Raw genomic sequence first — 14,480 nt, 5'->3', positions numbered from 1 at the left:
ATAACAAAACTATCGGAGACTATTCACATAATATATACAAACAAAAGAAAGTGAGTAGACAGCTCTCGTGTAGCTTTGCGCGAACTTCCAAACAAACTTTTATGAACTTACTTGATATCAACGTCACGCGCCCTCTACAAAAATCACAAATTACAACACTGAAAATGTAACTTACAACAGTTTAACGTAAGAAATGGTTACGTATATTTGTGTCTCGTTTATTTGTATGTTTATTAATTTCTGTTCGAGTTTTCACATTTAAATAGGTTCTTTTCTTTTCGTTCGTTGAATGTAAATATGACTTTCTTTAACAAGGGTGGATCTTGTTTATGATGTAAAATTATTTGTTTTATGTTCTTAATCAAGAGCTTATATTGTATCTTTTGTTGAGGTATTTGTATGATTTTTTATTCTTACTGTATTCATTGTTAATGGGTTTAATGTATAGTTTTAATCACGTCATTATGGTAATTTCTTAATGTCTTTATTCATGTTTTAGCTTTTCCATTAAAAAACAAAACTGCTCATATGCCGTTCAGGTTTTACATCTAACCTCTAGTGTAACGTTTGTGTGCTCTCCATTTTATTTCCATATGATAATTGTCATTGGACAATTATTCACGTGGGTGTGTCAATGTTTGGTTTTTTGGGACAATATCCTCATCTTATATGGTATGGATTTCCTCGGTCATTTCTTGCCGTGCTTGGAAATTTGTCGATAATATTTAATGTATTTGCTTATTAGTTACGAAACAATTTTGAGGAAGAAACAGTGTCGATGTTATGCCTACATTTATCTGAAACTGTGTGCGGAAGCTTTACAGACATTTATAGTTAAATAAATCATGGTCACATTACGTGTTTTAAACTTTTGTAAAGAAAGATTATTATATATTTAAAAAGTTCGCAAAAACGTATTTTTAGGCGTAGTGAGTGCAAAATGAAACATGGAGTCGTCGGAGAGACAACCTTGTTCACTGTAACAAGTCACTTATATATCGTGATGGATTATGAAATAAATCGTTCCGTCTTCTAATTGACCGAGGGCTGTGTCTTGAAATTTATTTAAGCGTTATTATCATGGGCCTATAGCCCGATGGGACACGTGGTTACGCAGTGCCATGCAGAACGACACGAAACTTGTCCATTGGTATTACCTGAACCAGCTACCGTGACGTCCTCAGGAAGTTTGTAGAGTATTACAATTAAACTAGGTGGCGTTCTTTGTTAATTCTGTTCACGGCTATATAAAGAATTCATAAGAAAATCTTTTACGTTTTTCATTTTCTGAGATGTGGATGAAGAAAAGAACACAATGTTATTTGTCACTCAAATTTAGGTTTCCGTTAAGCTGGCGTAAAAAGTAGACGTAATAACTAACACTTGAAGGTTCGTAAACCCCCTTCTTTTTTTGTTATTTACAATGACTCGCAATCTGAGGATCGCGGGTTCGAATCCCCGTTTCATTAAATATGTTTGCCCTTTCAGCCTTTGAGGCATTAGGCATTATAATGTTTCGGTCAATCTCACTATTCGTAGATAAAGTACTAGCCCAAGAGTTGGCGGTGATGTCTGGCTGCCTTCCCTCTTGTCTCTCACTGCTATATTAGGGACGGATTTCGCAAATGTCCATCGTGTACCTTTGCGTGAATTTCAAAAGAAACAAACAAGTTGTTTTCGATGTTTGGTATTTCATCACAATATAATGAATTTCGAATTGTATATCACCATAACTTGTTAACTCCGACATCAAGACATTAGTGGACAGTCATTGAATATAAGTAGGCTTAAAACTACAGAGCTTTCTCCTGTCATAGCTCTCACTATTATTTTAAACTTTAAGTTGGTGTTAACCCTAAGTCTGTCAAAAATCACGAACTCTGCTTTTGTGTCGCTGAACTACTTAAAAATCTTTGCAGAAAAAATAAAGGCTGGTGTCTCCATTAGATTCATCAGGACTTCAGACTTAAGCTGTCATCGGAAAGTAATTTTTCGTGCTGTCTTTATCAAGGTCGCAAATTGTAACATGGAACACGCGCACAGTGACCAGTAACTTCATGTTAAGGCTTTGAGATTTATTGCAAGTTCGATGTGAAAAAAAAAAAAAAGGAAACACTTGAAAAATCACGGTTTGATTAAGATGATCTCTTTAACCATCCAAAGTTCTGCGAAAACACACAAATAAAAGTAACATTTTCCTCGGGTGATCAATCCACTGGGCAACATTCGTATAATATTTTTGCTGTCACTGTCGATTTATATATCACGTACGTTGTGCAGGTATTTGTTACATTAAAAAAAACAGTTTATTTTGTTGAACGTACCAGTGGTTCCCAAAATCTTTCAATCTGAGGCTCCCTTGACGTCAGTAAAAAAGTTTGAGGACCACCCCCTCAACTTTAGCACGGTGATTGAAAAACAGTGCCTTAGTAAAAACAATAATATCTTCTATCGATAATGTATCATTTAATTAATTCAACACAATTTATATCGGTTTATTATTTATTCAGAATTAAAATTTATTCAGCATTGTTTTCAGCTTTTGTGTGTGTGTGTGTGTGTGGTTCCCACATTGGGAACACGGTGGTATAGGTTATAAAGTATGAGGTGTGAAAGAATAAAGATATTAAATCTTTATTTTTCTTATTCATTGCGGTTCAGTTCTTGGTTTGGACCAGGGTGGGCCAGTTTCAGCGTTGACCTCTTCCTCTCTCTCAGGAATTGTTATTTCGTTACAAAATATTAGGTATTAACTCTTTACGTTGTTACATTGCCCACGGTATGTTAAATTTTGTCTATTGTCAACAGTTTTAATTAATGTTCCCTTTTCGTACCATGTCCTATTTGTGGGATCTTTGTTTTAGTTGAGCTATGTGAAAGCATAAATGTATAACAGTAATAAATGTGTTGGGTGATCGATATTTTGCTTTAATTGGCTGGTTTTGAATCTTAAGAACGGAATATTGTTACCCACCAATTCTGTTGTCCTATATAATATAACTCATCAGATTAGTGCGTAGATATACCTAGCAAATAACTTGCACCGTTTTTACCCGGTATATCAGTACGTCTACCAAAGGAGTTCAGTGGCTGATAATATTTTGCGCTTATCACGGCGTATGCTAAATAAAGTGAACGTTTTGTTTTGAAAACTTATTTCATTAGGTTCCCGTAAAGAGTCCTAGAATCCAGACCCATCATGTCCAGATTAAACACATACAATGTCCCCCCTCCTTTACATTCACATGTAATTAAAGTACGGCTAAAAAAAAAAAAAAAAGTCCAAGCATGTTCGGAGAGGATAAGATTTACGAACAGAAGCCAAGAGGAATTTACAAAAAAAAGTTTTCAATACAAGGCATGCGTTCATTAGTCGAGCAGTGAAGGAAAGAATCAGGAATTTCGCATATTCTTTAATTCTTCTCCGCATAAGCGAAGAATTGGAGTTATTATTTCACCCTCGTGATTAAAAGTATGTAGTTGTTCTCATTTCTGAACTGGGACACTGGACACAAAGATATTGTTTTTATATCACTACCCCCAACTGAAAATTTCCAAGATTGTGGTATTTTATTTTCTAACCTGGAATAGTAATGATGTAATTTCATCAAATTAATTGTTTGTTTGTTTTGAATTTCGCTTAAAGCTACATGAGGGCTATCTGGGCTAGCCATCCCTAATTTAATAATGAAAGACTAAAGGGAAGGCAGTTATTCATCACCACCCACCGTCAACTCTTGGGCTACTCTTTTGCCGGTGTTGTAGGATTGGTCGTAACATTGTAACGCCCCTACGATTAAAAGGTCGCACATTTTTAATGGGATGGGGATTCGAACCCGCTTCCCAATCATCAGACCATGCCGGGCCGATTTCAACTGGTCTGAGATATAAGAGGCCGTCAAACTGTGACATAGGAAGTATTGTTTTACCCGCCTGATATATACTAGGTATTATTTTTCTCGTCCAGCTGAGGGTGTTAGTATTTTATCCAAGAAACTGTGGTACTGTTTTACTCGCCGAACTGACAGTGGAAATATTGTTTTATCCGCTTAACTAACTAATGATGAAGGTATTATTTCACCCGCTGAACTGTTATCGAATGTATTGTTTTATCCATCGAACCGATACTGAAGGTATTGTTTTAAACAACAAATTCAGAAACTGGAAGTGTTAATTTTACTTGTCGATCCGACATGCGAGAGATAGTGTTTTACGTATTGTTTGCGTGTGTGTGGTTGCGGCTTCGTGAGGTAGCAAGGTCTCTCTATTGATTGAACCAACTTGTGTAAAAATCAGTTATCTTTCACAATGATTTCGATTCACAATACTAGGAGTGAACATCAAAGTCGAAGGAAATTTCAATGACGTTTTTGAACAAAGAAAACGTGAGGTTAGATGCTGCTGAGCTATGGGTTAAGTATAAATTCATCTTACGATTCTTAATGTTTTCTAATGGTAAATGTAATGCGAGTGTAATTCTGAAATCAACCGATGGGTTCATGTTTGTTTTTTTCACTGTTATCAACCACATATTGACATTGCAGGTTATTTTCGAAACAAGAAGCCCATTTTTGAACCCAAAAAAAATCTTATATTATAAACGTACGTATGCAAATTGTGTAAGGTATAAATCGTACATGATACTAGCCAATTTACGTTAAAATAAGTGACTTACTTTTATTCGAACGTAAATGCCCTGTTGGAATTCATTTTAACTTTATAATTCATATATACATATATTTATTGCGTACAAACTGTATTTTTTCTGACTATGTCGTTATTTTTTTTATTTCAGATGCTGAAACTAGAGAATAAGGGATTTCTTGTGATGAAGACTGCAATACTATTGGTGTTAAGCTTACTAGTGGCAGGCAGCGCCAGGAGATTAGGTTAGTATTTAGTTTCGTGGGTCCTTTATTAGAATTACATTTATCAGATTTTTTTTCTCTCTCTCAGTATCCAACCACCCCTTTTTTGCTATTGAATTGAACTGCGCGAATTAACCGTTACGTTGCTGAAAACCGTTAACTCTTCACGTTGTGGGTTTTTGGTATTGATTGAAAAGTGTTTTTATATACGTTTCGATTCATAAATTGACAGCTAATAAAGCCAAATTTATATACTGAAGCGTAACGCACGTAGCTGAAATTCACAACTTCATGTTTGTATATACATATTCACAACAAAATACAAAGATAGTTCAAATACAAACTGCGCAAAATGCACAAAAAAATCTCTGTTTTACTCGTGTTATTAGCTTGTTCTGGCCACTTAAAAAAGGAAACGTGAAGTGCGGGGGGTGTGGGGAGAAGGAATATTATTTGTAAATAAGTTCGTAAGGAATTCCAGGAGGAGAGATACTTTAAAAATGTGATGTCTAGTCACGTTTATAATACTAGTGGGACGTTTCTTCTCTTATAATCCTCGGTGCATAAAGTCCTTGCCATGAAAATTACAGTGTGACTAATAACCCTTTACACACCGTGGATCGCGTTTCCTCGTCTTGATTTATTAGTTAGTTGTATGGTTTTATCCACTTTTATTTCGTAGTACAGCACACGCTCAACGTACCTTTGATTTGCAGCATTAACTCTAGCATTCCTGGAAATGATTTGTTAGTCACCCTTACAGTCATATCTACCGAGTTGTGACTACTGTCATTTTTTAATCAACGCAGCGTTTATATATATATATGATGTCATTTTATAAAAATGTTTTATGAATAACATATAATCTTGTTTTTATTAAAGAATCTTTTTTCCTCTCATTGGCAACCAGCTCATAATATATATGTAATATTTCAACGAAATTGGATTTTTTTTTCTCCTAGTTTAATACTCGTCTTTAGGACTAATCCCCATTCAAATAACATATGGAAGTTTCAAATTACAGTAACTGGTGAATTTTAGGATCATTGTTAGTTGAAAATTAGAGAATTGGCCTCAGCTAAGATTACATTGAGGCTGAAAGTATCGTTCACAGCGAGGTTACCAAAGTGAGGAAACAATGCATTTACAAGTAGTGACGTAAGAAAAAATTAATTAGTCGTACTGATGGTTAAGCTGGTTTTTAAATTTCGCTTTAAATACATAGGTCACTCACATCGGAAATTATTTTTTGGTAAAAGTTGTAATTACATAAAAAAACCTTATTAACATATTCATTGCAGAAGTGGGTTAAAGAAATATTTTCTCAACTTTGGAAGCTGGAACGACGAATCGTGGCTCTAAAGTTTCGATACAAGCAGCATTAGAATCGAGGTATTACATATTAAACTTATTCATAAGCGAGAGATTGTTTGTCATTAAGCACAGAGCTACAAAAAGGGTTATCTGTGCCTTGCTTCACTACGGGTATCGAAACCCAGTTTCTAGCAGTGCAAGTCCGCAGAAATATCGCTGTGCCACCTGAGGGCTTATAAGTGAGAGAATAAAATTTTGTTGTTAAAATAAGAAAAGGGTAATATTTTGATACTCACGGAACCAAAAAAATCCGAACATGTCATAAAAGTTTGAAAAGGTTAAAACTAGAATTTTGCAACAGTACATAAAAGTGGAATGTTGGAATAATTGATTTATATTGTGAAAAAAAAAAGATATCTAGGGATCACAGCTGAAAGTTGAGACATTTTAAACAAATCCAACATTGAAGCAAACCATACAAACTTATAGAATATACAAATAATATATTCTGGAAATTTGAAATGTACCAACGTTGGAGAAATTTTGCAATATATAATACAAATGGGTGAGCTAGAATGGGTTAAACAGATTAGGAATATTAAGTAAATAACAAACTTTGGAATAGATATGCCAATTGAAAACCTAGGATCGGAAATCACATTGAAATGTAGGCACTGAAAAGAGCTCATACGAACTAGAATTATTTTGGCAATGTGAAATTGAAAATATTGTAATAGGTTATGCAAGCCTAGAACATTAAATGGATTGTACTAGCTGTGAAGTTGAAATTCTGAGGTCATAGAAGCTATACAGTTGAAATCTGTGTTATATAATATCTGGAAGGTTGGAATGGATAACAAGAAGGAAACTAACCTTGTGTTAATTTTGGTTATCATCTCCTGAAGTTATCACGTAACAGCACTGTGAATTATGTTGTGTTTATTGATAAATTATGAAAGCAATATAGAAGAATGTTTTTAATGACTTATCTTGAAATTTATAATGGCAGAGAAGAGTAGGGTTTAATAAATAGTAAATTATTTGTTTTGCTACGTCACCGTTACATGTAGTTTAGAATAAAGAAAAGATAGCAGTACGGTACAGCTGAATTTTCAAAGTACGATCAGGCAAGGGTGTAATATGTTTATAATATTTCTGTCTAGTCTAGAATAAGATCTCGTAATTAATTCACGATTACGGCTTTTGAACAGGAACAAAAAAGTCTACCTAGCTGAAACTTGTTAATGTACATGTTAAACTTCAAGATCCGTTGCGTTTTAATCGTATCATAATAACTTGTAAAAACTCCTACACATCATTTCAGATTTGAAATTTGCAGAGGTTCTTAAGTGATTAATATTCGTTTCCTATCAGAGGAAGCTGTTTACTTATAACTAAACTAACAATCAACCTGGTAATGAAATAGCTATTAGAATGCTTTTCTTACGTGTAAAGATTATAATAGTTTGCTACATCTGTAGATTGTTTGTTTTTTTAATTTCGCGTAAAGCTACACGAGGGCTATCTGTGCTAGCCGTCCCTAATTTAGCAGTGTAAGACTAGATGGAAGGTAGTTAGTCATCACCACCCACCGCCAACTCTTGGGCTACTCTTTTACCAATGAATAGTGGGATCGGCCGTAACATTATAATGCTCCCACGGCTGAAAGGGCGAGCATGTTTGGTGCGACGGGGATTCGAACCCGCGACCCTCGGATTACGAGTCGAGTACCTTAACCACCTGGCCATGCCGGGTCTCATCTGTAGCTATCTTCGCTGTCAACAGTATTTTCTATTATGATCCCAATAATATCTTTTGAAGTTCAGCCAGATTAAGAAATTCGGGTGAGACCTGATTGCCTATATTACGCCAGCAATACAAAATAATTCCTATAATAAAAATATAATAAGAATAAATAAAATCACAAGTACTTAGATATATTAAACATTCTAACCCATGCGAATATTGAATAAGGTTATTTTTTTGTCATTTGCTTGTTTCAGTACTGTCTTCAAGTGAGTTATAATATTATATTGGTAGTGTAATTGCGGTCCATTTCCTTTAACGATCCATGAAAGATCTTGCATTATGGTTTCAGCTTCATCTTTGTGCTACTTCTGAGAAGCTTGAATGTTTCATCTGCCTTATACAAAATGTTGCTGCTCCGCGAGACGATGGGTACCCAACAATTTGTCTTGCTATCCGTAGTGTACGAACATTCTGTGTCAATAATGAAAGGTGACTGTCCACCATGGCCTTTAAATAGATGCTGAAAACCCTTTTCTGCTTCACCCTATGCCCATTGTCTTTTGTCCAGGTTATTTTGTACAGTTATAATTGGTATCAAGTATTTATTCAGCCTAAGGACATCTGAGATTTGGTGGTGATTTGAGTTGCTTTTCATACGTGACAATAGCTCAATGGTGGAGTGAGTACACTGTCTTTACATTCCAAGATATTAATGGAGGATTTTGCTTGTCAGTGCTGTCGGCGCTCTACGGTACTACCGTGGCTTGTCAAGTGCATAAGGACTTGCCGGTGGTGGCTGATCTTTTGTAAGGTTTCAATTTTACCAAGCTATATAACACTCTTATTAACCTTTGGTAGAACAAAAGCTGGTGAGGTTTTTCAGCTCTGTTTTCTTCTACAACTTTCATTGCTTAAATGTCCGTGATGGCTCTTGTTACAATGTGGCTGATGAAATTATCATTCAATTATCATTTGTGCCTCTCTGCACCTCGTCCGTGCCAGAGATGGCATTCATATCAGCACGTAGTTGTATCTCATATGGTGGTTGTTTTAGCTTGATATTCTGCACATCACTGTGGTCACACTGGTTAGTTTATCTTCACATAAAAGCCTTGCCTTGGTCTTCTTACATGACTGACGTCACCTTTGTCAGTCGTACGTTTGTGGAAGTGTAAAAGTAAAGTGATTGTGAAACTCGCATTGTTTTCCAGCAGATCGCGTATTGAGACGACGGACTTTTACTACGTGTAACCTTTGCCTCGTTCACCCAATGTAGGTCATGTCTAATTTACTCCAGTTGAAGGAACTTTACGTTAAAATTTTGATATGCAAAGAGAAAGGGATACACTTAGAGGCTATAAACTCTTCATACAAATTATATTCAAAAGACAATGTAACGAAGTTGTTTTTATTTTGTAAACTATGTACTCGATAAAGAAATATTACCAGTACGTTTTGTTTGTGGTATCACTAGACATGGTTTACTTTGTTTTAAACTGCACTGTTGAATCAATACCTAAGTTCTCAGAAGAAGCTAAAACCTTGTTGTAAGACTTGTTACATTATGCGTGTGAATCAGAAATCATACAGTAAACTGAAAAACCTTCTTATCCAAGCCTGTTTCCTTTGTTACTTCCCTGAAGCTATGAATGCAGTGCCTACGTATCTGACTCGAGACATTTGCGATAGTAAACAGATAACACTAAAATTAGACCTGTTGAAGGAAGGAATCGTGTAAACCGTTCTCTGCTACCGGAGAAAAAATAATAGTCTTTCTTCACAGCAAACTGGACATGATAAGAAACTTATCCAATTTCGTTGCTACTCGTGATTCGGGGAATTGCGTAGTAAACAGATAAGACTGGTCGCGCTACTTTAAAAACTACCGAATCAAATTTATCTTTAGAAGAAGTGCTCGATGAATATTATCGTAGTTTACGGATACTCTTTGTAACTATTTGATAGAACACAATTATTCTGTTCTGGTATTTTTACAATACATGTATATTTAAAAAAAATATGTGTTTGAAGTTTTTTGGTATCGTGGTATATCGCTTTGTTTTTCCTGGGTATGGTGTTGATTTTTATAAATCTTCAAGAAACGCGTATATATGAATCAGATATGACTTTTAAAACATTTTTGTCGAGTAATCTATTACATCACTGACGTGTTTTTGTAAGTTGCCTTGAGTGAGTTACATGAGTGACCGTCAAATCTTCCCATTCAGACCGACAATAGTCGTCCAACAATTGACGACAGGTGGTGGTTGAATAGCGAGCTGCCTCCTCTCTCGTCTATCACTTTAAAATTAGCGCACATAGCGTTGCATGAAACCTAATAAACAAGACCATATCGACTAATGAGTAAGTGTCAATATCTTGTTTGTAGTTAAGCGCCAAAGGCTATTTGTATTCTGCCCACCATAGGTATCGAAACCCGGTTTTTAGCGTTGTAAGTCCGTAAACGTGCCGCTGTGCCACTAGGGGGCCGTAAGCGTCAGTAACCGCCGTTAGAAATAGAACTTTGTACCAAGATCATGATCAAAGTAGTGCCAATACTTAAGCAAGATAAATTATTTCATTTCAGTCACACTGCAGACTCGCCATATTGGATAATGTTATGTTTCATAATATATGAATACCCGTACAGCTTGCCATGTTAGATAGTCTTATGTTTCAGGTTGTATGATAACCCGTACAATCGACAGTTTAAGTTTGAAAATCTTTAACATTACAACTTCGTGCTTCTTTCTCACGTGGTAATGACGTCAACATCCTGGACGTTTATGGTATCACTTCAGTACTTATATGCAGTCTTTTAGAAAGCTGGCTAAGTAAATTATACGCTGTACACATGTGGTACAGGGTGACATAACTACTTTTCACTAAGCTTTGGCTTCCTCACATTTCTTCGTACTCCGTGTCCTAGTTCTTACATAAACACGCGTGGTGTTTGTTTACGTATGTAGCAGTACACCAACTAAAGCGTAAGGCGTGTTATGTGCCTGCCTAGCCTTTTATACAAAGTCGAACGAAGGCATATTTTTAGATGGCGCTTGAAATTAATATTTACTCGCAAGTTACAACATTGGAATCGATTTTCAAAACAATAGATGTTGCAAACCGGTATTTTAGGAAATTTCGAAGGCAAAAACTTAATTATCTATAACGTACATAAACCCGGGTCAGAAAACAGAAACAACAACAAAAAATCATTTATTGGAAGTTTTGCCCTAGGGATTATTGGAGCCTGCCACAGCCCAAATCTTCCTGTACCGTAAGCGGCGCATTTTCCCTCTAAATGAAACTGTCGTGTCTCTTCTCCCCACCTAGTGGCACAGAGGTATGTTTGCAGACTTTATAACGCTGAAATCCGGATTTCGATACTCGTGGTGGACAGAGCCCAGATGATCCATTGTGTAGCTTTGTGCTTAATTACAAACAGATAAACCAACGAAACTGTTTAGTTATTTGATTGTAATTGTCTGTTTGGGGGGGGGACAAAAGAAACAACAAAAGGTACATTGAAACTATTCAAGTTGCGAAAACTGTAAAGTAAATTACTAATATGCACACGACTGCATCTGATAAATTGGAAATGTAAAGATTTATATAAAAACGAGAGAGAGGGAGACAACAGCAGAGAGCAGATACAAGGATGAATAGTTCTATAAGCAGGCCCGGCCCAGGAGACAACAGCAGAGAGCAGATACAAGGATGAATAGTTCTATAAGCAGGCCCGGCCCGGCCAGGTGGTTATGGCACTCAACTCGCAATCAACTCAAGGTTTAATTCCTCGTCACACCAAACATGCTCGCCTTTTCAGCCGCGGAGGCTTTATGTTGCTACGGTCAACCTCACTATTCGTTGGTAAAAGAGTAGCCAAAGGAAAGGCGGTGGGTGATGATGACTAGCTGCCTTCCCTCTAGTCTTACACTGCTAAATTAGGGACGGCTAGCGCAGATAGCCCTCGAGTAGCTTTGCGCAAAATTCAAAACAAATCAAACTAGATCTTTAAGTTGTCAATAAATTTAACTATCATGTGAAAAAGCCAAAAACCCTAACAAAAGCTGCTTGTGCCGCAATAATTATCAAACGCAAAAACGTTTTATGTTTTTGGTAACAAAATAAGAGTTTTTATACCAAATTCTTCTGATTCGACATATTCCATTTTTACCAGTTAAACTCAATAATACGCGAATTGTGCCGTTATAACAACTAAACAGCAATATTAACTACATATAGCATTTTACATTTGAATAAATAGTTTGTTCTTCTCTTATTCGGTTAAAGACGAGTAACAATTACAAAAAGTCGACGTTTTTTTTTCAAAATAATAAGTAAAATTATTTAATATAATTTACAGTCAACCACTTTTCGGTAAACGTGTTACCATCATTAGGGCAAAATTTGACGCTGTATTTGAAGTTGTATTAAATAATTTTACTTTATATTGTGTCAAAAAATAAGTTGTTGTTTTTTTTAATTGTTCCTATTAGTATATCAGCACAATGTGCCTTAAAAAGAATTATGGTTGAAGTTGTAATATAATACTGTACGTATTAAAATAAGATATAGAATTTACTTCCGCAAGAAACTTGAGAAAAAGAATATATATCAAAGAATAAATGACGTTAACTGATAACGGTGATCTAAAATTGATGTAGAAATATTGTATCATGGGAAACGAACCTTATGGTCTTTGATCATAAGCTGAAATTAACTCTATGTAACACAAATTTTGTTCCTGGATAATATGTTTTATATCTTAATTGCTTATGTTGTAAAAGTACAGAAAATGGCCATTATTCCCTTCAAACTTTGCTTTTGTGACCTGGATAACGAAATTTAGAAATTAACCTATTTTTTATGTAAAAACGGGCAAATTTGCACATTTTCATTCACATAAGGTTTGAATAAAACAACATATAAATCAAGATTTACATGTATTTATACAAAAGCTATACAAAAATGTTTAGAAGTGACTAGTTTTTCGAGATTTGCGACTGTAATGTAAATCACTTTCACATATCAGCCCCCAAATAGAGTCTCCCATCATGTTTTCGTTATACGCTCCCAGGTCACAAAAACAAATTTGAAGAGAAAAATAGGTCTTTTCCATTTACTTTAGGCATAAGCAATTGGGAATAGTGTAATGGAATACGTACGAGATAAACAACGAAAATAATACAGAGAGAGAGACCTAAAACTTGGATCCGTGAAATTGGAAGTTTATAGCAATTAATGTACCACTTATATTTTTATCACACAACTATTACATCTTTCTTTGGTTAAAATTTACAATTTAGTTAAAACGTGTAACTAGTTGGTCAATATACTACCGTTATGTAGTCATTATTACTTTATTATGATGACGGTAACTAACGGCCATAAGGACGTTAATATGCTTTCTGGTAACTTCACATTAGAAATAAATGAACTGTTTCAGGCTACTTGCTGAAGGTGACCTCGCTCAAATTGGTACTTTAAATATCAAGTTTAAAAAACAAAACACTACTTGTTTATATAATGGATAATTCAAGAAACTAATTTGATACTTTCCGAACGAAATGACAAAACCTGTTAGCTTGGTGGTTAATCGAAAGCTTAGCTGCAGGATAAAATATTATAGATATAGGCTTGTACTTACGAATTACACACTGTTTTCTTCCCTGAAAATTGAGTAGCTTAAACGAGGTTATCACCAGAGGCAGAAGAACGAACTCATCAATTGAGAGGGAGTTAGGGGGCTAGGAAAAGATGAGGGGAAAGATCTTTATTTTTGTTCTTAGACAGCAGTGAATTTACTCTGCCTGTGGTCTGATTTTTCCCTTCTAGTCTTGCACGAAGCGATTGTTAATGGTTTGTACTGAGTACGCCTCTTTCCCTTCGTGACCAGTACTCGGAGGAGGTTTTATGGGGAAAAGACAACTCTTGTAAAGATGGACTGGAACGAACTTCATAAATCTTGAGACTGTCGGAAGATAATAGCAAGTTGTAGTAAGTTCGACCATGTCGATATGAATAGTATATTTTGGGCTACAAGATGCATAAGGTGTGGTTAAAGAGAAAATAAGAGAAAAGCTGTTTTGGTACAGCAAGAGTTGGAGTCATGTGTTCTTTGTGTTGTGTACAATGAAAAGAAGTAAAAGGTTTATCATAATGTTGCTCGATCTGTTTAAATAACTACAAAAAAGTGCAATGAAGATTGATTTAACAGTATTTTTACTATAGTTTAAATTAAAAAAATAAATTCTTCCTCAATTGAAAGCAACGGAATTGTCGTAAGACGAAGCCATGATATCATCCCAAGTTTTACAGTTTGATGTGTTACTGCAGCAGATATACAATAACTAAATATGTAAGGCTTCACGTGGCCAACACTATTTTGAGTGCTATAAGATATCGTTAGGTTAAGTGTAATTCTTGTATAAATGGTATAATTTGTTTGCAAACATGCAATTTAGTTTATTTTCTTCAGTAATCTATTTTTATTTTAGGAAATATTTCGTGACCTCACTATATTTGTTTTGTATTTTTATCATAATT

At 35.2% G+C, this 14,480-nt stretch overlaps 1 protein-coding gene across 4 annotated transcripts in view; it reads left to right on the top strand.

Annotated features, from left to right (window-relative positions):
- The window catches only part of LOC143248834 (latrophilin Cirl-like), a 194,611-nt gene that overhangs the window by 114,914 nt on the left and 65,217 nt on the right, over nucleotides 1-14,480 (top strand). For 2 of the 4 annotated variants that reach the window (XM_076497657.1, XM_076497656.1), the window contains exons 1-2: nucleotides 4,347-4,412; nucleotides 4,796-4,889. In XM_076497657.1, the coding sequence (XP_076353772.1) occupies nucleotides 4,362-4,412; nucleotides 4,796-4,889 (145 nt within the window). In that variant the 5' untranslated portion in view covers nucleotides 4,347-4,361. Of the gene's footprint in view, nucleotides 1-4,346; nucleotides 4,413-4,795; nucleotides 4,890-14,480 lie in introns of those variants that run through there. The other 2 variants (XM_076497659.1, XM_076497658.1) reach the window with 1 other exon arrangement.

This window comes from Tachypleus tridentatus, chromosome 4 (assembly GCF_004210375.1).
Source record: "Tachypleus tridentatus isolate NWPU-2018 chromosome 4, ASM421037v1, whole genome shotgun sequence".
Taxonomy (NCBI): domain Eukaryota; kingdom Metazoa; phylum Arthropoda; class Merostomata; order Xiphosura; family Limulidae; genus Tachypleus; species Tachypleus tridentatus.
Note: the sequence above shows the minus strand (reverse complement) of the source record. Positions and strands in the feature narration are given on the sequence as shown.